The following is a 22,924-nucleotide window of genomic DNA, read 5'->3' as shown; positions in this document are numbered from 1 at the left end:
CTAGTAACACTTAAAATTACGTAAAATTTTTGGAATGTATACTTTCGGTTTTCTTTCTAATGCTTATTTACTATACTTTTCCGATTATTAGTGGAAAGTACTAGGCATTATGTTTCTAAATTCAGAAAGGTCCCCAAAGTGTGTGTTTTAGCTATAGTATCTTCTGATTGACAAATATATTTTTCAGGTCAAATATGACAGATATGGTTTAACATGTGTTGTTATGTTTGACAAATGTGTATCTGCTCACAGGCTTATATATTGTTACTTAGGAAGTGAAATACACTCTTGAGATTTTTAAGGTGCTCCTAATGGATATTAAACTACATTCCTATTTGATATTTAATTGTTATAAAATTTCTCAACTTCCTAAATTCACACTACTTTAATCACTATTTCTACGGTAATTTGAGAATGCTGTTACTAATGGCTATGTGCAGAATTCATTAGTTTAGCGTGAGACAACTGCTTGAAATCTGTTTTTCTAAGTGAATATGGTATACATAAGTGAACATAAGTATACAATACGTTGTCTTTAAAAAATGCTGTAGAATTCTAATGACATTTCTAAGTTTTCACGGAGAAGAAAGTCCATTTAGCAGACTTGGTTTGTGTTTATATTGATCATTATTTTATGCTGAGAAGCTATTGAATGTTTCTTCGGTTTGGAAATTTTGATAAGAATGTTTTCCCTGACATTATGTTTTTGACATTATGTTTTATGTTTTATCACCCAGAGGGATGGAGTGCTGGGATACATTGGGAATTTTCGCCTGCTTGCAGAACTTTCCAGCCCTTTTGTGAATCAGCGGTAGGTAACTGATATCATTAATTATTTTAAACTTGGGCTGTTTGGTTTGGGGAAATTTTCCCCCAAGATCCTAAATATAAAAATGAGAGTATGGGCTTCCCTGGTGGCACAGTGGTTGAGAGTCCGCCTGCTGATGCAGGGGACACGGGTTCGTTCCCCGGTCCAGGAAGATCCCACATGCCGCGGAGCGGCTGGGCCCATGAGCCATGGCCACTGAGCCTGCGCATCTGGAGCCTGTGCTCCGCAACGGGAGAGGCCACAACAGTGAGAGGCCCACGTACTGCAAAAAAAAAAAAAAAAAAGAGTATGTGATATGAATTATCACCATTGTACAAACGAGGAAACTGAGCCTTGGAAAGGTTAGGGAATCTTATCCAAGATTCCCAAGCTAGAAGGTGGTGGTCCTGGCTCTTGAACCCAGCTCTCTTTGTGGTATGATGATACTTTGTTTTACTGGATTTATCTTGGGTCCAGTTAATATTCCTGACACCAACTTCCTCTTGTTCCCAAATTCTGACACCAACATTATCTTAGTCCCTCTTTTAAAATAATCTTTTCATTTTAGATTTACAGGAAAGTTACAAAGATAGCACAGAAACTCCCATATACCCTTCACCTAGTTTCCCCTATTAATATCTTACATTATCATGGAACATTTGTCAAAACTAAGAAACCAGCATCGATACTTTACTATTAAGTGAACTTCAGACTTTGTTGGATTTTGAGAGTTTTTCCATTAGTATCTTCGTTTTGTTCTTCGGTTCAGTCTAGGCTGCCATATTGCATTTAGTTGTCACGCCTCCCCAGTCTCCCCTCATCTGTAACAGGTTCTTAGTCTTTCCTTGTTTTTCATGACCCTGACAGTGTTAAGGGATACTGTCCAGTTATTCTGTAGAATGTCCTCCAGTCTGGATTTGCCTGTTTTTCTCATAACTGGACGGAGGTTATAGGTTTTCGGAAGGAATCCTGTAGAGGTGAAGTGCCCTTCTCATCACATATCAGGGGCTACATGATATCCATGTGACATCACTGGGGATGTGAACTTTCATCATGTGGTTGAGGTGGTGTTTGCCAGGTTTCTCCACTGTGAAGTTTTTCCTTTTCTTTACTCTCTTTGAAAGCAAGGCATGAAGTATAGCCCACTCTCAAAGGGGGTGGGGGGAGAGAAATTAAGCTCCACCTCCTGGAGGGAGGTAGTTGCTCATTTTTGACAATGGGTTTATTATTATCCTTTATTACCCTTGTCTTGTCATTTGACAGGGTCTGCTGACATTTTTTCTGTGAAATGTTTAGCTGCTCCTTTCCTTCCACATCCATGGTCCCAGTTTAGGGCCTTCGGGATCTCCATGGTTGATTACTGCGATAGCTTTCCAACTGACTTCCTAATTCGAATTCCACATTCACCCACTCTTCAGTCCTTTCCTCACAGTGCTACCAAAGTCATCTTTCTTGTGTTCCACTTTCAGTACCTTACTTTCTTACTAAACACTGCATCCTCTTTAGATTCTTCTCTGAACTTTCGAAGCTCTCTGTGATGTGCGCCATGTCTCCAGCCTTATTTCTTACCACTCATTAGAGTTAGTTTTGCACCCTTACTGTCTCATGCACCTGTGGATTTTTCTCACTTTTCTTCCTTTATTCCCATCCTCTATTTTCCCTCCATCTTCGAAAAATTTACCTATCTTTCAAGTCTTAGGTCAAAATCCCAAACCCAGGGAAGGCTCCCACAATTACATGGAGCCTTTTGTAACTTAGTACAGAGATAACCCAGAGAATTGGGAGTCAAATCAGACTCTTGTGAGTTAGGGAGCTTACCCTGTATCAATCCTTACTAATAATCTCAAGAATACAAGTAATCACGAGATACTGGCAAAGCAAGGAGATGTTCAGGACCAATAGCATGGCTCCCTAGGTGTTTTTTGCACTGGGCATTCTCTGGAATGAGGTTACCTATGAGGTCTCTAAGTGATATGTATAGTTCATATTGCTGACATGGAAGGAGCTCTCTTGGTTATGAAGCCATCTCCATTTAATACTCAGATAGTTACATAGCTTATATAACTTTCCTGGGGCAGGGGTCAGACCCCATAAATCCATACATTCTAGGTTCATTTATCATAAGCAATACTAGACTAGGTATATCCTAAAAGCATTCCATGGATGGAGACTCTTCTACTACAAATACCATTAGTATGCTTACCAAGCAATTACCCTCATCACCCTTTTTTCTTGCCAAAGGTGGAAGGGATGGTCCTTCCACCTCCAAACAGGAGAGATTAGATTACAGATCTGCTGCTTTCCCAGGTACTTATGTACTGTTTTATATTGTTTGCTGGTGTTTCATATGTTATAATTTTATTTCTTCAAGAAGATACTAAGTTCCTTAGGCTTGGCCGTTTAAAATTTTTTAAATAAGAGTTCTTTTGCAATTTTTAAAGACTCCGATGATGTGAAAATATAGAGAGCAAAGAGGATGTTCTCTGAAGGCAGAAGACCTGGATTTAAATTCAAGCTCCCCCACTTACCATTGTACGTGAGTGGAAGATTATTTAATCTTCCTGAGCCTCAGCTTTCTTACCTGTAAAACAGGGATAATGATACCTATAGGCCTTACAGTTTATTGTGAAGATTCTGTGTGGTTATATGTTTTGTTATATGTTTACATATGTGTGTAAAGCAGCTGGCATAGTGCTTGTCATTCAGTACATATGCAGTAAGTGTTAAATGTAGTGTATATTCAATATGCTAAAATTTACTCAGCACTAGAAATGCATAGTTTATGTTTGCTTTATCTACTTTGCAGTATCTTTTTTGTTCTTTAACCCATCAAAATTAGGTTTCCTCGTCTGTCATTTTGCTGGAACGATTTCATTAGAGGTACCATTGACTTCCAGATGCAAAATCCAGTGAACTCTCTTCGGTGCCTATCTTATTGTATCTCTCTGAGGACTGCCACCTCCTTCTTGTAATGCCATAACTCCCCTTGCTTTCGTGACCCTGCACTCACCTGGTTCTTGTAGTTCTCTGACCATCGCCTCCCAGTCTTCTTTGTCGGAGACAGTTCCTTAGATGCTGGTGTTCCCCAGGGCTCTCTTCTGGGCCCACCGATCTTCTCTGTGCTTCTCCCTGAGTGGGTTGTGCTTTCAGGGTTTCAGCTATTACCCATTTGCTCAATGTGGTGTAATGGACTATGCATGAATTTTAGAATCATATAAGCTCAAGCTGCAATTTAACCTTGCCGCTTACTTGCTCTGACCTTGGCTAAGTTATGTAACATTCCTGTACTACAGTTGCTTTCTCTATAAAAAGAGCATATTTAATATTACCTACTTCTTTGTATTATAGTCAAGTGTTTTCTCCTCCCAGGTGGCACATCAGAATCAACATGTCTAAAATAGAATGCAACATAGTTCCCTCTGTATTCTCTTATATGCTCCTGTTCAGCACGTGGCCTGGCCGTTCTCTTGGTTAACTCTGCTCAACATGTGGGAATCATCTCTGCTGTCAGTGCCCTAGTTCATCATCTCTTGCCTGGGCTCCTGCATCAGCCTCTAACCCTGTACTGTCCAGTAGAGTAGCCACAAGCCACATGTGACTATATACATTTAATTTAATTCAATTTAAATAAAATTAAAAATTTAATTCCTCAGTCTAACTGGTAACATTTCCAGTGCTTCCTAGCCCCATGTGTCTACTGAATTGGATAGAACATCTATAGACCATTTCATTATTGCAGAAAGTTCTTTTGGACAGAAAAGAACTATTCTAGACTGGGGTTGGCAAACAAGGCTTGAAGGCCAAACCTGCAGCCTGTTTCTACAAATAAAGCTTTATTGGGGCACAGCCATGCATATTTGTTTACCACGACTGCTTTCACACAATAACAGAGTGGATTAGTTGCCACAGAGATGGTAGAGCTTCCAAAACCCCTTACTTTGTGTTACTCTCTGGCTCTTTATGGAAGAAGTTTGCTAATCCCTGCTCTAGGCAGTCTGCCTGCCTCCAGTCCTATTCCCCTTTCATCCTCTCCTGTATTATTATCTTCCACGGCGATCTCCCTAAAACACAAAAATGAACACATAGCCTCCTGGTTAGATCCTCTCAGTGGCACCTGCTGCTTCCAGTATACAATATGGGCTCTGTAATGTGATGCAGAAAGCTCTCCAAGTAGAGCTATCTTCTCTCTTTCTGCCATATTCCTCCTCAGAAATCTCCTCTCACCCCAACTTGTCCCTGTGCTAGAAAGGCCTCCTGGCTCCTTGCTCATCCTTCATGACTCAGCCCAAGGGTCATTTCCATCACGAAACCCCACCTCTTCCAGGCTGGGCTGGGTGTCTCTCACCCGTGCTTCCATAATAGTGACACACAGTTATACCATTATGATTAATAAATTAAATTATTGTAAAGTTCTCTTTCTCTTTTTCCTGTTTCTTATTTATCTCTGCGTTTCATTAGGTTGGTTGAACTTTGCATGGTTCAGCATCCACACACTGTCTGGCACATAGTAGCCATTTCATTGCTTTTGAATGAATGAGTCCCAAGAGGTGATCAGTTAAGCTTTAGCAATGTCTGTCTCTTGAAGATGATTCAGATTTGAGATGTTGAAGCAGGAGAAAATTAACCTTGACACTTAAAGGAACTTTAATTTGTTTCTGTTTGAAGCTCTTTTTGAAAAACCATAATATTAGAGTTTAACTTATTCTTTAATTTTGTAGTAAAAAGCTATGCTATAGCTTTATTTAAAAGCTTCGAGTCTTTTGTAAATTAAGAAATTGAGAAATGGGGTTGGAATATGAGCAAGAAATGGTATAATGGAACAGCAAGGAGATTATGACAAAATTTAGCACAGCTACTTAAGTACTGTTAGAGTTTTCCATAGTTTAATTGTTTTCTTTACTTTGTGATATTTTTATGTTCTATTTTAGAGCTTTGTATAATTTAAGAAGACACATGGGATGCATGTGGTGGGGTACAAAGGTTAGACACCTGGGCTTCAGTTAATTTTCAGCTGCTGAGTTATACCCGTGCCTCAGGTTTCTTTTTGTAAAAAGTAATTTAATGGTGGTAACTTCTTTTTTGCCTAAATGCCCTTAACTGTTATGAGGACATATTTTTGAATTGCTGTTAAGGTGAAATACCTTATAAAAACTTGTACCTGTGCTCTTTAATATGTTCCTTCAGTATTTATTGCATACCTTCCCAGTACCTAAATGTTCCAGTCCCTGCCTCAGGGAGCTTCACTAGAGTGTCTGGTGTCGTGTCTATGTTTGAGAAAATAGGACTTAATAATACAAAATAATGAGCTAGTAAAATAAGACATTGTGTGAAAAAGGGCAAGAAGAAAAGTGCTGTTATTAATGGCTTAAAACAGCCATTCTCAGACTTGTTGATCTCATAAATTATTGAGGACCTCAATGAACTCTTACTTCCTATAGGCTGATAGCTATGGATATTTACCAGATTGGAAATTAGAACTGAAACATTTAAAAATATTTATTAGGTCATTTACTATTAACAATAATATTTCATGTTAATGTAATTTTTGTGAAAAATAAACTACATTGCCAAAATGAAAAATTTTTCGTGGGAACAGTGTTGTACATTCTTTGCAAATCTTTTTAATGTCTAGCATGATAGAATTCAGCTGGATTCTCAGGTTTGTTTCTGTTTTCAGTCTGTTGTGAAATGTTATTTTGGTTGAAGCATATAAAAAAATCTAACTCTCAGGGTTAACAGTGTAGTAGGTAAAGGAGTATTTTAGTAGCCTTTTCAAATAATTGTTGATATCCTGCTTTAATACTACACCAAAATATACCAAGAGGTAGTTTCTTAAAGATTAGTTAAATGTGGAATCTGAAACCATATCAGTGGACTTTTGATACACTGTTATATTCAAATCCATTGGTCTGTCTTGTACTTTGAATCTTTTATTCATACATAATTTTGTGTCATCATGCCTTGGTCATTTAGAAAATATTGGTTCACTGAGTTATGTAGGTCTTATGATAAATGCTGATACATTTATTAGATAATATTTTTTTAAAAACCCATTACTGACCTCATCAGAAAAGTTTTTAACTCTTCAGAGGCTATCCAAGAGTTTTTCTTCCAGACAACTGTGCTTTGTGCGTACTTCCCATTTTATCACAGAATATTAAAAAGACATGTACTCAAAATACATGATTTAATATAATTAATCATTCTTACTGCTTCATCCAGGACATTCTTAAGTGAAACTTCTCCACTCAACCCCTCTTTTTTTGTTTTTAACTGCAAATATGTGGCATAGATTACAATGGCGACTAGTACCATTTTGTACCACTGCTGTGATTTGTGCTAAGATGCCAATGGTCTTATCCATCAGTACTTTACACCATCAGAATAGAAGTCAGCACAATGAGAAAGGCAGATAATATTTTAGTATCATTATGAAAATAGTTTTCCCTTGTAGACTCCCTCAAAAGTCTCAGGGGCCCATGAATCACGTTTTGAGACCTATTATTGATTGATGTTTGTCATGCAAGGCTTCAAAGAGAAATTGGGACACATTCTTAAATGTTTTAGGATTTTTTAAAGAAGTGGATGGGAAAGGGAGAAGGGAGAAAGGCGTGAACGTAAGGTTTTGAAAAGTGGAATAAACATGCCATGTGAAAGAGAAACTTCATAGACTTGTAGGATCAAAGAGTATGTCTTAGGAGGATAGTGGATAGAGAGGGTGTTGAATGCCAGGAAAAGCTGATTGAACTTGACCAGTGGACAGTGAGAATGTATTCTAGTGGAGAAAGACATTCTGAAAATAACACTGAGTAATTCTAGTTTTGGGTATTTGTGGGATAGATGGTAAGATGAAAAGCAAAAGCTTGGGTTAGAAGGTTAGCATACAGCTCTTAGTTGTGTGAATGACTGGTGCAATTTCATTAGTCCAGGAAATAAATAGGAGCCCAAATTAGGCTGTCATGATAGAGTAGATATGATGGAATAAAGGTTTTTGAGGGTAGAAAAAGTGAAATTGGTAATAAGAAATTAGAGATAGAGAAAAAAAGACAAATTTAAGATATTTTCTACATTGGACTTAAAAGAATGAAAAAGATGAGGATTGGGAAGAATAGGCGGGAAGACGATGAGTTTGCTTTGGAGATGCTGCGTTAGAGGACAAACAACATCTGAGTGGAAATGTAGTAAGAGGTAGAGAGGCATTTTGAAATGATCAGATAGAGGTTACATTTGAAGCCATGAGAAAGGATGGTGTTTAAAAGGTGTAAAGTTGAATGTCTAGAATTGAGAAGTAAGAGAAGGAAGAGTAGATACAATAAAGGAAAAGTTTAGAAGTAGAAGGGGAGCCAGAATAATATTGGCATGGAGGACAACTTTTCTAAAATTAAGTTTTTGAACTCCTAAATTCCCAGAGTTAATATTTGTTAAATACAGTGTTCACATGCATGAAAGAATTACATTTGCAACCAAGATAAAACCCAGGGGTCAGCTCACGACCCAGTCTCCATGTAGAGTCCCAGCAACAGTACAACATGTAAATCCTTATTGGAGTTTTTCCAAGGATGTCAACAAAGGTCCAGTTTGTTACAGCAGCACTTCTTAAAAGTCTCTTCATTCCTCTTGAACTCACAGTATCTCCTGGACCCTGTAGCTTTCCCAAAAGCTCACACTTCTGACTCTCAACTCCTAAAAGTCACCAAACCGGTACCATATAGGGGGATGGATCCTTTGCTCCCATCCTCTTTTTTTTCTTTCTTTCTCTACCTGAAAGTAGCCCTCTCTCCTCTTTCCAAATGTGAATTATACCTGCTAATGCCTTGTTTTTACACTGCATGTGCTTAGTACCGCACTCTGCACAATTAACTCCCAGGGAACTTAATCAAAAGCTCCAAGTCCCTTTAGAAGAGCTGGAGGAGGAAGAAGTGCTAAATGGCCAAAGACAGAGTTTTCTCTATGGGGTTGGGGAGGATTACACACACATACAATCAAGTATGCCTAAAACCCAACATGCATAAAACCAATACCCTACTCTTTGCCTAACCTCCCTTTCCTCCATGACCACCACCACAGAAAGCTTCCAGTATGAATCAGTGGGATCACCATTGACTTAGTCATCCAAGTCAGAAACCTGGAGTCACCCTAGACTGTTCCTAGTCTGGAAGCAAGCCCGATCCATTTTATCTCCTAAGATTCTTCCTAATCCTTCCCCGACTCATTCCACTCCACCTGCTGTCATTATAATTTTTGGTCCTCGGTGTCTTTTCTTCTTTACCCATCTAAGTAATAACTGTGGATGGTGGTGAAAGACAGTGTTTTCCCTCTCTCCTTCCATCCCACCTGCATCTCTTCTTGCTTTCTTCTGCTCCTCTCCCTCTCGGCATCAACACATATATTCCCAAACTGTTAGCCTTTATTTGTTGGAATGAAGGGGTGTTCTCATTAGGTAAGAAGAGGTAGATTCCAATAAAATAAGTGGTCCTTCTGACATGAGAGAGAAAGATAAGGACAATTATATAAATATTATTTCAACTTGAATTAATATGTGAGTTATTTCCTTTGAAAGAGACTGGCTTAAAGATCAGGCACCAGTCACATGGGAAAATTGGCCAAAGATAAATGCAGTGATTGTACAGTAAAGCCAAAGCACAAGTTCTTAAAGTCTAGATTTTTAGATAATCACCTTTCCAGACAACGAAAAATTTGGAAAATGCATAAAGTGCCGGAGAACAGGAAGTAGTCTAGGCTAAATGTAATGTAGGACTTGTGGCATCAAAGAGAAAAGGCTAGAAATGTAGAGTTAAGGGAGACCAGTTGGGTTATTGCAGTCATCTAGGTAAGAGACACCGAGGACCAAAAATTATAATGGCAGAAGGTGGAATGGAATGAGTCGGGGAAGGATTAGGAAGAATCTTAGGAGATAAAATGGATCGGGCTTGGTTCCAGACTAGGAACAATCTAGGGTGACTCCAGATTTCTGACTTGGATGACTAAGGCAATGGTGATCCCACTGATTCATAATGGGAGTTTTCTGTCGTGGTGGTCATGGAGGAAAGGGATGTTAGGCAAAGAGTGGGGTATTGTTTTTATGCATGTTGGGTTTTAGGCATATTTGAGAAATGGTGATTTGTCAGGTGAGGATGCTCAGCAATAAATGAGAAATATGGAACTACAAGTAGAACTTAAGAGAGGACTTGAAACCAGAGATTTCTGTCAGGGTGTTTGAGCCTTTGAGGAGGAAGAATATTTCCTCTACTCATCAAGGTTCTTTGGTGGGTCTAATAATCAGTTTGACATAAGGCAGATTAACAGAAGAAAAACATTTAATTACATATATGTGAGAGTCCCACAGGACAATGAGACCCAAGGACAAGCCGGGCAGTAGAGGCTCATAAGCCGCCTTGAGCTAAGGAGTGGCATAGGGGCTGCACGTAGGAGGGTGATTCACAGGACGATAAGAAGAGCAAATGTTTGGAAATTAGATGTTTGTCCTGCCATACAGATAGATCATTCAGATAAAAAGTTATCTCTTGGTAATAGCTCTTTGTGGGCCAGGACACCTATCTAAATTGTTTCAGGTAATTCAGGGAGATGTAGGAGTTTTTCTTGAGTCTGCTGGGTCTTAGTTGCTTTCAGCTCAAAATATTCTGCATGCCAAAGTGGCACATTTTGGGAAGCTTCTTCTGAACCCCTTTAAGCCCATGAGAATGTATAAAATGGCCGTGATAGAGCATGTGGAAGGGAGTGTGCCTGGGAAGCACAAATATTTAAGGACAGGCAGAGGAAACGGAGACTGAAAAAGTATAGGTAGGGAATCAAGAGAAAACAGTATCAGGAGAGGAGAAAGCAAGTATGATGGTTGGCAGTGTCACATGCTATAGAAAGGTCACCTGGGATGGAGGCTGAGATGAATCCACTGTCTTGGTTATGGGGATGCCACTGGTGACCAATTTCTTTTGTAGGGGAATGCAATCATATTGTACTGGGTTGTGAAGTATAGCCAGAGTGTCTGTGAATACACTGTTGACTTCTCTTTTTAAGAGTTTAATAGGGAAGAAAAACAGAAGGAGAGATTTTTTGGATTAGAAAGGGTCGGGCATGTTGGTAAGAGAGAAGAAAGTATCAATCTATACATGGGGAACTGGATGGAGCAAGGGAAAGGGGATAATTGATGGCCTAAAGTCACAGAGCATGGGTACAGAAGCAATTGGCCTTGGAGAGGGCAAGAGAAACCTCTTCATCTGAATATAGAGAAAAAGGTGCTTGAAAAGAAGATTTGAGGCCTTGGGGTCAGAGTTTGAGGAATTCATTTGATGGACCCAAATACCTTAGTAGTAGAAGAGGCCAGTTCCTCTGATGGGATTGGGAAGTAGAAGTGAATAAGGAAGGGAAGTGACTTGATTTGTGAGACAGAGGTTGGGGAGCAATTCTATGGAGAATGTAGAGTTAAGTAAAAGGGATGCCAAGCAAATTTGAGAATTCAGTTGAAATTCAGAGCTCTTTAAGTTACATTTGTGCTATTTATGTTAATATCAATATTAGTGAGTAATAATAGCTATTAATTGAGCTCCTAGTACAGGGGAGTTCTTATGTGTCAAAACAGCTTCATGGTATAAGGGAGGTGCTGTCATTATCCCCATTTTGTAGGGATCAAACTGAGACATAGAGGTCAATAACAGAGAGGTAAGACCACACAGCAGCTAAGTGGCAGAAGCAGGTTTGAACCTGGGCCTTCTGACTGCAGAATACAGTACCCACCTTCCCTCTATACTCTGCCTAAGGAAAGCTGGCCTGATGAGAAGCTGGGGATAGGCAGCGTGAGTGTGGTGGATGAAGGGGCAAGAGAACTGAGGGTGCCGATGTGTGTTCTGAAGGTAACTGAGTTCAGGTAGGTAGGAAAGGAAGTGAATCAAAGGCTGGTAGTGAGGGATTTGGGAGTGGAGGTCAAAAAAGAGATTTAGATGGAATTGGGTAAAGAGAAATATGGGGTACTACGAGTTGTGCTTAGAAGGGGATGGGTTATTTGAGGTATAGCATTTCTGATTAAACCCAAGGCCACCATGTAGTCAAAGAAAGGAATGGCTGAGGGTCAGAGGGGAAATCTTTGGAGTAGAGAGGTCTGGAGGATAGGAGATCTGGATAGAGCAAAAGATGTTGACTTTACTGCTTTAGTGACATTTTTCCTATTTGTGATATTATTTTATTAATTTGAGCATTGCTCTCTAAATAGTTTGTTTTTAACTGCATTGAATAATTTAGCCCTTCTCTTTTCACCCTACATATACTTATAAATTGTAATACCCCTCTTATCCTACAAATTATTTGTTTGATATTTTAATATCTCAGTAAAATATTTTAAGGTTTTTTTAACAGTTAATTTTTAGTTTCTGAAGTTGAGCAGTTTCTAGCTTAGTCATGACTAATTCTGTCAAATTGAATATTAAGATACATGGATACATTTTACTACATTTACAACTTAACCTCTAAAATATAATGAGGTAACATTAGGCAAGATAGTTTTTTGTGAGGAGGAAAAAGTAGAATACAGCAAATACTAAATTTTTTTAAAATAAGCTTTTTACTTAAGAATAATTTTAGACTTCTAGAAAAGTTTCAAGGATGATTCAAAGGGTTCCCATATACCCCACACTCAGATTCTCCTATTGTTAATATTTACATTTGTATGGTACATTTGTCATAATTAATGAACAAATATTGATACATTATTATTAACTAAAGGCCATAGTATTTTCAGATTTCCTCAGTTTTTACCTAATGTCCTTTTTCTGCCCCAGGATCCCATCCGGGATACTACATTGGATTTAGTTGTCACGTCTCAGACTCCTGGTTGTGATAGTTTCTCAGACTTCCGTTGTTTTTGATGACCTTGTCAGTTTTGAGGAGTCCTGGTCAGCTGTTTTGTAGAATATTTCTCAATTTGGGTTTGTCTGATGTTTTTCTCATGATTAGACTGAGGATATGGGGTTTTTGGAGGAAGACCACAGAAGTAAAGTGCCATTCTCATCACATTATATCAGGACTACATGCATAAACATGGATTGTCACTGTTGTTTACCTTGTTCACCTGGCTGAGGTAGGGTTTGTAAGAGTTCTCAATTTTAAAGTTAACTGTTTCCACCCCACCTGCCTTCTATACTGAGCTCTGTAACGAAGTCCCCCCTTGAAGAGTGGGGAGTTATGCTTCACCTCTTTGAGGGTGCAATATCTACATAACTTATTTGCAATTATTCTGTACAGGATATTTACCTTTTCTCCCCTATTCATTCACTCATTCATTCATTTATATTACCATGGCTTCTTGGATATTTATTTTATACTTTGAGTTTGAATCCAATACTACATTACTTATTTTGTTCAAATTGTTACAACTTTTGCCATTGGGAGCTCTTTCAGTTGTCTTCTGTGTCCCTTTGACATAACTTCATCATCTTTTTTGGAGCACTTCTTTATTTTCTGATACTAAAAAAATACTCTAGATTTATATTGTGTATTCTCTGTCCCAGTGCTAGAATCAGCCATTTCTCAAGTAGTCTTGTTTTCTTTTATTGGACAATGGCATTAGAAACCAAAATATGGGCCCTGGGTGTGCTCATTGCTACTGGGGCATCATTGTTTCTATGCCCTCCCAGCTGACAACTTGGAAATGTACTAACCTGTGGATACACACATATCTATAATTATTTCTATATATGTCCATCTGTATATATGTATTAAACTAAGCATGAGTTTATACTGAAGTTTCCAGCTCTAATCCAGTGTCATATGGATCAATCTAATCTTTTGCACTCAATTATCTGTAACCTTCCACTCCCACAATGAGAAATCTGGTTCCCACTTCACCATCAGACAAATTTACTTATTTGTTAAATACCAGTATACATGTATAATGGTTTCAGAACTGTTAACCTCTTCCCCCATGAGATAACAATTTTACCAGCTAGAGCAAAGTGCCTATGTACAGTTTCTTTTGTCTTTAGTCTTACAGTCTTAATTCATTTTCAAAGTTACTTAGGTCACCTATTTTTACCCCACTCCCTCCAGTGAGGTTATGTCATGTATTTGGAATGCAGTTAGATTCTTTTGTCACAGGCTACATTCTGCCTGGCATGCCCCAACCTCCTATTGATTTTTTTAAAATTTGCATACACTCTTCATCTGTTCCGTGGGTTTTGCAAATGCATAATGTCATATATCCCCCACTATAGTATCATATAAAATTGTTTCACTACCCTAAAATATTGCCTGTGTTTCACCTATTCTGCCCTCTCCTGCTCTCCCTGAACCTCTGGCAGCCGCTGATCTGTTTTTTTGTCTTTATAGTTTTGCTTTTTCCAGAATGTCATATAAATGGAATCATACAGTAGATAGCATTTTTCAGATTGGCTTCTTTGGTTTATCAATATGCATTTAAGATTCACCCATGATGTTACATGAATTGATAGTTTGTTCTTTTTTATCGCTGAATAGCATTTAATTGTATGTACATACCACAATTTACTTATCCATTCACGTACTACATTGTGAATAACATTATGAAGCAACCTATAACATTTTGGTTGCTTCCAGTTTTGGGCAATTATGAATATGGCTGGTGTAACCACTTGCATGCAGGTTTTTGTGTGGACATATATTTTTAAATCAATTGAAAAAATACCTAGAAGTGTGATTGTTGGATTGTGTGCTATGAATATGTTTAGCATTATAACTGCAATGCTGTCTTTTGAAGTGGCTTTACCATTTTGCATTCCCACCAACAATGAATGAGTGTTCCTATTGTTCCACATCTTTGCCAGCAATTGGTATTGTCAGATTTTCGGACTGTAGTCATTCTGATATGTAGAAGCATGTCATTGTTTTAATTTACATTTTTCTAATGACAAATGATTTTTAATATCTTTTTATATGCTTCTTTTCCTTTTGTTTATCTTCTCTGATGAGGTGTTTAAGATCTTTTGCCCATGTTTTAATTAGGTTGTTTCTTTATTGCTGAGCTTTAAGAGTTCTTTATATATTTTGGATATAAGTACTTTATCATATATGTATTCAGTAAACAATCTCTCCCTGTGTTTGGATGTTTTTTCATTTTCTTTTGACAGTGCCTCTCACAGAGCAAGTTTTTAATTTTAGCGAAGTCCAACTTATATTTTTTTCTATGGATCGTGCTTTTGGTATTATATCTAAAATCCTATCATCAAACCCAAGATCATGCAGATTTTTTCCTGTTTTTTTTCTAGAAGTTTTACAGTTTTGCATTTTACTTTTAAGTCTGTGGTCCATTTCAAGGTAATTTTTGTGTAAGATGTGAGGTCTCTGCCTAGGTTTATTTTTCTGCATATGGATGTCTAATTGTTCCAGCACTGTTTGTTAAAAAGAGTGTTTTTTCTCCACTGAATTACCTTTACACCATTATCAAAAGTCAGTTGAGTATATTTGTGTGGGTCTGTCTATGGGCTCTCTATTCTGTTCCATTGGCCTGTCTTTCTGTTCTTTTACCAATGCCGTGCTGTCTTGATTATTGTAGCTTTATAGTAGGTCTTGAAAGTGAATCTATCAGCTTTATTCTTTTTCAGTATTATGTTGACCATTCTAGGCCCTTTTTCTTGCCATATAAATCTTAGGGGGGTATTCTGAATTTTAAAAATGAAAAACTAGAAATTGTTAATCCTCAGAGATACAGAATAAATGTGATGTTTCTTTAATTTTTTTCCCAGGTGGTTCTTTGAGGCTCTGAAGTATCCTAAGTTTTCCAAGGCTAATGTCATCAATGGAATACTCATGACTGTGGTGTTCTTCATAGTGCGGATTGCCTCAATACCTCCTTTTTATGGCTACATTTACTCTGTGTTAGGAACGGAAGCCTACCTGAGGCTTGGATTTTTAATTCAGTGTTCCTGGATCTCTACTTGTGTTGTTTTGGATGTAATGAATGTCATGTGGATGATCAAAATTTCAAAGGGGTGCATCAAAGTCATCTCTCTCATAAGACAAGAGAAAGCCAAAAAGAGTCTTCAGAATGGAAAACTTGACTAAAAGTGGGCTATTGATAAGCATACTTCATGATTACCCACATTATATCTTCTGATAGGTTGAATTCTTGGCATGTTCTTGTGCTTCTTTATTAATTATACTTGTTATTCTTGGTTTCAATGTCCTTTTTTTCCTAACCGTTAGAAAAGAGAAACTAAAATTTAGTTTTTATCTGAAGATTTATTTTCTGATATTCTTTGGCATTATAAGCATGGATAAAATCTTAAAGGTTTAAATAAAAATGTATAAATATGGTGGTGAATCTTTTTAGAAACCTGTTAACCAGCATTGGTATTTTTCTCTGTGAAAACATGACTATGCTAATTTGGTGCACTTGGTTTTATGTCACCGATTTTGCTGAAAGAATGGGAACTGCTTTTAAATCTGTAGATAGCTCTCCACATTTTGTTGTATTGCACTCATTTCTTACTATGGCTGTCAATACCTGTGTAGTGTTTAATTTCCAAATTGTTGAAATGTTCTTTTTCTTAGGCTATTGGAAGTGATGTCTTTTTCATTTAGATATGCTGTCATCTACTAATAATGAAGTATTTTGCTTATTTGGGGAATCTTTAGTTAAATTATGGAAAATATTTCTTGCATTTTCAGATTTTTCTGACATCACTTTATTATTTCTACTTTTAACATTTTTTCAAATTATTGCTTTTTTCTTTTGTAGTAAAGCTTAAGACCAATCTAATAGAGCTCCTTAAGAGATGAATTCTTCCTTCTAAACATGCATGTTCTAGACGACTATTTGGGCTAATAGGAGGAATCATTAAGAAAAAAGCTTTAACACTGCTGTCTCTATCTGCGTCCCTTGCACTTTTTCTATGAAAAATATATTATTTCTATTTGCAAAACCTCCCCTGAGTTCAGAACCCAACATCATTAGCACCAAAATCTTATGCAATATGTATTTATCATGCTCCTAAGGTAGGCCTCTTCTTGATGAGACCAAGACTACAAAAAAAAAATCAGTATTCATATTTTACTCACAATTTACACCCATGCTTTTGCTTAACCAGCACTTTGAGTGCTTTGAATTTGTGTCTTTCCTAAAGGATAGGAAAACAATAGATAATTTAATCCAAGCATTCTGATTATCAATATTATTGCTTTATCTGAGGATAAATGACTGGTGACTTATTTTTTCTGTTTGTGTGTGTGGGTATGCTTGTGTTTGCTTTGGTCCTTACAACCCAAATATAGAATTATACAGTTAGCTATTATTGCCTTTATTTATTTTTCTCAAGTACTTTAATGATCATTCTTACCTAAGGAAAAAAATTAATCAGCGGTAAATACTAGAATTTAGTTGAACCCAAACCAGAAGATCTAATTCATTCGGTTTCTCAGTTTGAAGGAGAATGTGTGACTTACATGTTATGAGGATGAAGGGAGGCTAGCTGGATATTTCAGGACTTCTGATTTGATGTGATTTGATTGATTTGGCTGTCCCATGCAGATGGGGCCTGATATATTGTAGAACATTGGAAGAAGGTAATTGAGATCTCGGTCAGTAACTAAATGAAAAATTGAAATTGATTGGCTTATACCAGGTACACTTATTTTTGAAAGACTTAATTAAAGTAATATAAAATATAGGTATTTGTTTTTAAATCTGCTAATATTACATTGATAATTTGTTACTAAATTGAGTGCCTTCTACACATAGGCACTTAAACATGTATTGGTTGTTTAGCAGGGGTAGGAAAGCACGTGGTTTTATCTTGTTCTTTTCTTGCTCTTTTGCAAGAAAAATGGCTTTTTAAAAGGAAAACATTTATATTAGAAAACTATTTTGGAAATTCATTCCTTTAGGAAGAAACAAAACTTGAAATAAATATTTTTGACTTTGGATATTTCTGTAGCTTCTGAACACAGATTTTAAACCCACCATCAAAAGAAAGACAATATAGGGCTTCCCTGGTGGCACAGTGGTTGAGAGTCTGCCTGCCGATGCAGGGGACACGGGTTCTGTGCCGCAGTCCGGGAAGATTCCACATGCCGCGGAGCGCTTGGGCCCGTGAGCCATGGCCGCTGAGCCTGCGCGTCCGGAGCCTGTGCTCCGCAACGGGAGAGACCACAACAGTGAGAGGCCCGCATACCATAAAAAAAAAAAAAAAAAAGGAAGACAATATAAAGCTATATATTAGTGAGTTTCAATATAGCAATTTCCATTTTTATAGTTATTTCATGCTGAAAACTTCATTTTTACTTTCACCAACAGCACCTTTCTGCAGTATAACCCCTCACTAAGTAAGTGTAATTAAAATATCCATGTGTTGAACTAAAGTTTGTTATTCCCTTAGTCAGCAATTCTTATTTTATGCTGGCTGCACGATAGTTAATTTAGTATCCAGATTCAATATCCAAAAGTAGATTCTATGCATTTCCTCATAAAACAGACATGAAATGAAAAAGACACTGCAAGCTGCCATGCTACTTGAAGTCAGATCTTTACAGGAGCTATACTTTGCTGTTCTGTGATTGTATCCACCTACGTAAGATACAAGTAGCTAAAGACAGAACATTTCATTTGTTAAATGATGAATTTTTCATTTATTAAATGACAAACTTTTGCTAGACATTTTACGTATTAAACATTTTGACTACATGGATTAATTTAAATGATTCTATTAGGTATTCTGATATTTAACAACTTAAAATATTTATAGAAAATGAAAGCAAATTGGTATAAATTTTTAAGCAACTCTATTTTTGTAGAAAAAGATTAGTGACAACCTGTAACTATAAAGGTGTTCTCTGAACGTGTAGTACTCTAGAAAATAAAAATTCTTACAAAATTTTGAAAATGAATGAAAATCAACTAAATAACATGCAAGATCATAGACTGCATTAGATATTTTATTTGGGAGAATTTAGAAATTATGAGCTTTAGTTTATAGCGTCTGCATTATTGTGCCTAAAATCTTTTTAATGAATATTATTTGCATTTATTTAAAACAATATGGAGTTATATCTGAATGCAAAGAAATGAACTCCTGCTTAAATTGTCTTGATACATCATAGTAAGTTGAAATGTAATTTTTATTCCAACTGTTCGTTTTGGTATTTCATGAATTAGCCGTATGTTAAGAGAAATAATGTCTTCACCATTCCTAAGAGTGACTGATATACTGTGGATGACCCAGTACTGTTGTAAAGGACTACTTTCAGAAACTACCTAGTTTATAGCTGTTTGAATCAAATTCTTTTCTAAATTTTAATAACCTATTTGACTCAAATCAAAATTTTGCTAAAAGTATCAGTTTTTAAATTGTATGCTTTCTCTGAGGTGCATTGGGCATTTGGAGAATGGTTCTTCCCTTTACTGTTGGTTACACCAGTTGTTATCATGTATTTAGAGATATTCTTCTCATGGAGATATACAGGGGAAAAATGTGTTGTAATATTCGTGTTTGTTCTGCTTCATTTTTAAGGAAAATAAACATGTTCCAAAAGACACTGTTAAAATAAGTGTGTGAACAAATTTCAGTTTCTAGGTTACTCTTCACTCCAAATATGCAAATATACATTTGAGTTGGCTTTAAGTGGTTTAACCTGTTGGATGAAATTGAAAAGTCCATGTCATTGTTGACATCATCAATTATACTTCATAGAAGACTATGTATTTATGTGTTTTGGATTCCATAAGAAGCAAACTGGTATAATTTTATCAGAAGTGTGGTACGGTATGTCTCAACAGGTACAAAACCAGCACAGCAGCGAGACCCCTCCTGTGCTGAGAGGCCTGGGGCACACACACACACCTTCCCAGCCTTAACCACAGCGGGTTGACAATAGACACACTAAACCTACTGAAAGTGAATTCTGACTTGAAAAACACGTGTGATACGTGTGAGAACAAGGAAAAGCCAGCAGGACCTGCGGTTGGAGGAGACAGCATGACTGAGTTGCCCTTAAGAGCCATGATGCTCCTCCTTCAATCCAGAAGTTTTCTCTCTGAATCCCTTGAGCCTTCCATCTCTTCCTCCTAATACCCTAAAGACTTCATCAGCACCTCCCTCCTTTATACTAATACCTTTCTATGTCAACTTTTGAGACCTCCCCATACCTGTAAGCTTACCAGTCTATTGTGGCAAATTTAAAAGTTCACAAGTGTGTTCTTTCATTGAAAAAAACCCCCAAAAACATTGCAGTAAGTTTCAGTAGTGAACAAACCATAATTTATTAAGAGGCTATAGGAAGCCACTTAACATTTAATAATACTTATTTACAACACCAAGCAAAGCTTATAATCTTATGGTTTTATTGAGAAACACCCATAGTCTCTTTCTTAAACTGGCTTAGCAATAAGAGCTTTATAACATGTTTCAGCTGGGGATTCATTGCAAGCATGTAAATTATCTAAATGTTCTTCCTCAGACCCTCTGACAGGCAGAGGAGGAACCGAGGTAGCTGTGTGTTATGAGGAGGGTGTGCTTGCCTGTGGCAGCATTACTGAGTCCTGCTCTTTCATCAAGCAAACTCAGTTATGGTCCTGTTTCTTTTAAAAACAAGCTTATAGCGAGTGGATTACTCAGGGTGTTTTCCAAAGTACAACACCCAAGGATTTGAGCCCTGTCCCTTTTTAGCCCAGACCTCTTAACTATCTCTGTTAGCTTTGATCAGGTCATACCTTTCTTTGGAAGATATTTTGGGTGGCAGTGAAGCTAAAGATTGGTTTGTTTGCATTGAAAATGTTTACACTGATTCCCTGTAAGCAGTAGACAGTTTTGAAATCAGGCCCGATATTTAAGACCAAAAAAAAAAAAAAAAATTCTAAATCTCAAAGATATAAATACCTCTGGCTGAAAACTCGTTAATTATTATCTATATGTTTTTTCCTTTATATCTTTATGTAATTCTTTCTGTAATTAAGTGTGCATTAAGGTATTTGCCACTTCTTGGTTAATGAAGCATAAAAATATAACTAAATAAAATTTGCCATATATTTTTCTGTTTCTTGCTTGGTTTGCTTCTAATACGATTATGTCTACTTTTTACTCAAGGAATTTTTGCATAGATAATACTCTCACTAACTTGTAACTGGGATGAGTTATGAGATTTGGGGGTAATTATTTGATTTTGTAATAATAACTTTTAGACATAGATTTAATTTGAAAAAGTTACTTGAAACCTGAAGTAAATGTGACAGCTATAGTGATACACAATTTTTCTCTGAGAATATATCACATTAATATTTAATTGTCAAAGATTTTAGAAGTCTTTCAAAATACATTTATTAACTTTGAGAACACACCTTCTAATGTACTTCCATAAGGCTGAAGAACTTTTATTTACAGAATGTAAGACTTGGTAATTTACAAATCAGTGTTACTCAGATTTATCAGATATTAAAATAGCAACTTAGTGTTCTTGTTTTGTTTCTGGTGGTGCTTTGGAAGGATTAGTAGACATCTTTAGGTATTTCCCTTAAAAATTTGAAATGTTTGTATACTTTGTATGTGTGCCATTTTAAAGTATATGCAAGTTCTAAGCAATAATCTGCATGTTATACAAGGTTGGCATTACTTTGTCATGACAACTTTATTATTTTAAGAATGTATAAAATCAATATCCTATATATAAATCACTCCAAACCCACCCCCCCCAATGAAAGCACTGGGATTTTCTTGTGTTAGAACACTACTAATAATGTGGTGCAAAGCTTTGTATTTTGTGAAAAAAATAAAATCACAATTATTTCGTGCAAAAGTTTGAGTCTACCAGGTGTACGCTTGAATAATAATTAACGGGTGATAAAAATTACTTTTCTCACATCCAGTCATCTCTCCTAGCATCTGAATCCTAACGTTAATATTCACTCTTCATGATGCTTGTAGAGCTTGTTTACCCCCTTCCCTCCCTCCTTTCCTCCCTCCCCCCCCCAGGCCCCAGCCTTGTAGCAAATCAGAAGGCGCAGCAAACATTTTAGTCCTGCTTATTAAGGGAAGGAATGGTGCTATCTAATCAATAGGCTCCTTTAGATTGAGTAAGACTTTGGCAATTCTGTTTTTAATCTCCTTCCCTTTGTCCCTTAGGCCTCTCGTGTGGTCTTTAGTGTTTTTCCCAAATGTCTTGGCTGGAATTCCTACCTTCCCAAATTGCCCGTGGTCTTAACGTTGCATCTTGGTCTGAGACTATCCAGTAGATCAGGAAGCAGAGTGCTAATTGAATAGAATACTGAAGTGGTTTGGCCTTTGGAGAGTAGCATGAGTCATGCTTCAGAACATGCCTAAAATGTTGTGTCAGGACTGGCAAAGGAACAGCTGAATTTCAAAATTAAAATAGCAGTCACAGCTGTCAGCGGAGGCAGGTCACAGGTAAAATTCCAAGGATTCAGAAGTCCTCTAAGCAAGTGGAAATGGGCGCTCTGTCCCCTACCTCTGGCTGTCTCAAAGATGAGTCACGCTTTATTCTCCTCTTTTCCAGTCTTCATCAAAGCCTGCATACTGCTTTCCCTCCCTTTTGATTGTCCTTAAACATATACAAAATAAGCGATGATGGCAGATTTGCAGCTTTCGCTCATGTGAGTAACTGATCATCTGACAGATGTTCCTGGATGCTCCCACAAAATTAGGCTCTTCATCTACGGCCTGTGTACCCCCTTCTGCCCAATGAGCCCATTGTTGCTTCTGGCACAGTGCTCCTAGGTCCTCCCTGCCCTGGCTAAACAGCCCCTTCCTCTTTTCATCTACCCCCAGCTAAATTTTACTGCCACATCTAGTTTTATTATTTTCCCCAAATCTTTGGTTATACCACTCCAGAAATTACCTGAGCAGAACTTTCAAAGAAGGTGACTTGTAGGGAGAAAGGAAAAGTCAGTAATGGTGGGCTGCATTTCTGCTGAGGATAAAGTTCAAGGACAGATGAAAATTTGGAAAGAATGACACAGGAAAGGAAGGAGAAAGGACTTCAGAGAATAGGAAGAATAAGAAAATGCTATGTACGTGTCCACTGCATTGGGTGACATGAACTTATCAAGAAAAATGAATATAGTGAAATTCCTATACGTGGTATAAGAATTTTAATGTCTTTTCTATATTAAGATAAAATATGTACATT

At 37.1% G+C, this 22,924-nt stretch overlaps 1 protein-coding gene across 7 annotated transcripts in view; it reads left to right on the top strand.

Moving 5' to 3' along the window:
- The window catches only part of TLCD4 (TLC domain containing 4), a 102,086-nt gene extending 81,276 nt beyond the window's left edge, over positions 1–20,810 (top strand). For all 7 annotated transcript variants that reach the window (XM_029228756.1, XM_029228755.1, XM_029228753.1 and 4 more), the window contains 2 exons: positions 738–811; positions 15,535–20,810. In XM_029228756.1, the coding sequence (XP_029084589.1) occupies positions 738–811; positions 15,535–15,853 (393 nt within the window). In that variant the 3' untranslated portion in view covers positions 15,854–20,810. The remainder of the gene's footprint in view (positions 1–737; positions 812–15,534) is intronic.
- Positions 20,811–22,924: the final 2,114 nt, after the last annotated feature.

This window comes from Monodon monoceros, unplaced genomic scaffold (genome assembly GCF_005190385.1).
Source record: "Monodon monoceros isolate NGI ecotype Baffin Bay Population unplaced genomic scaffold, NGI_Narwhal_1 Super_Scaffold_18, whole genome shotgun sequence".
Lineage (NCBI taxonomy): Eukaryota > Metazoa > Chordata > Mammalia > Artiodactyla > Monodontidae > Monodon > Monodon monoceros.
The sequence above is the reverse complement of the archived record's forward strand: the minus strand, read 5'-3'. Positions and strand labels throughout refer to the sequence as shown.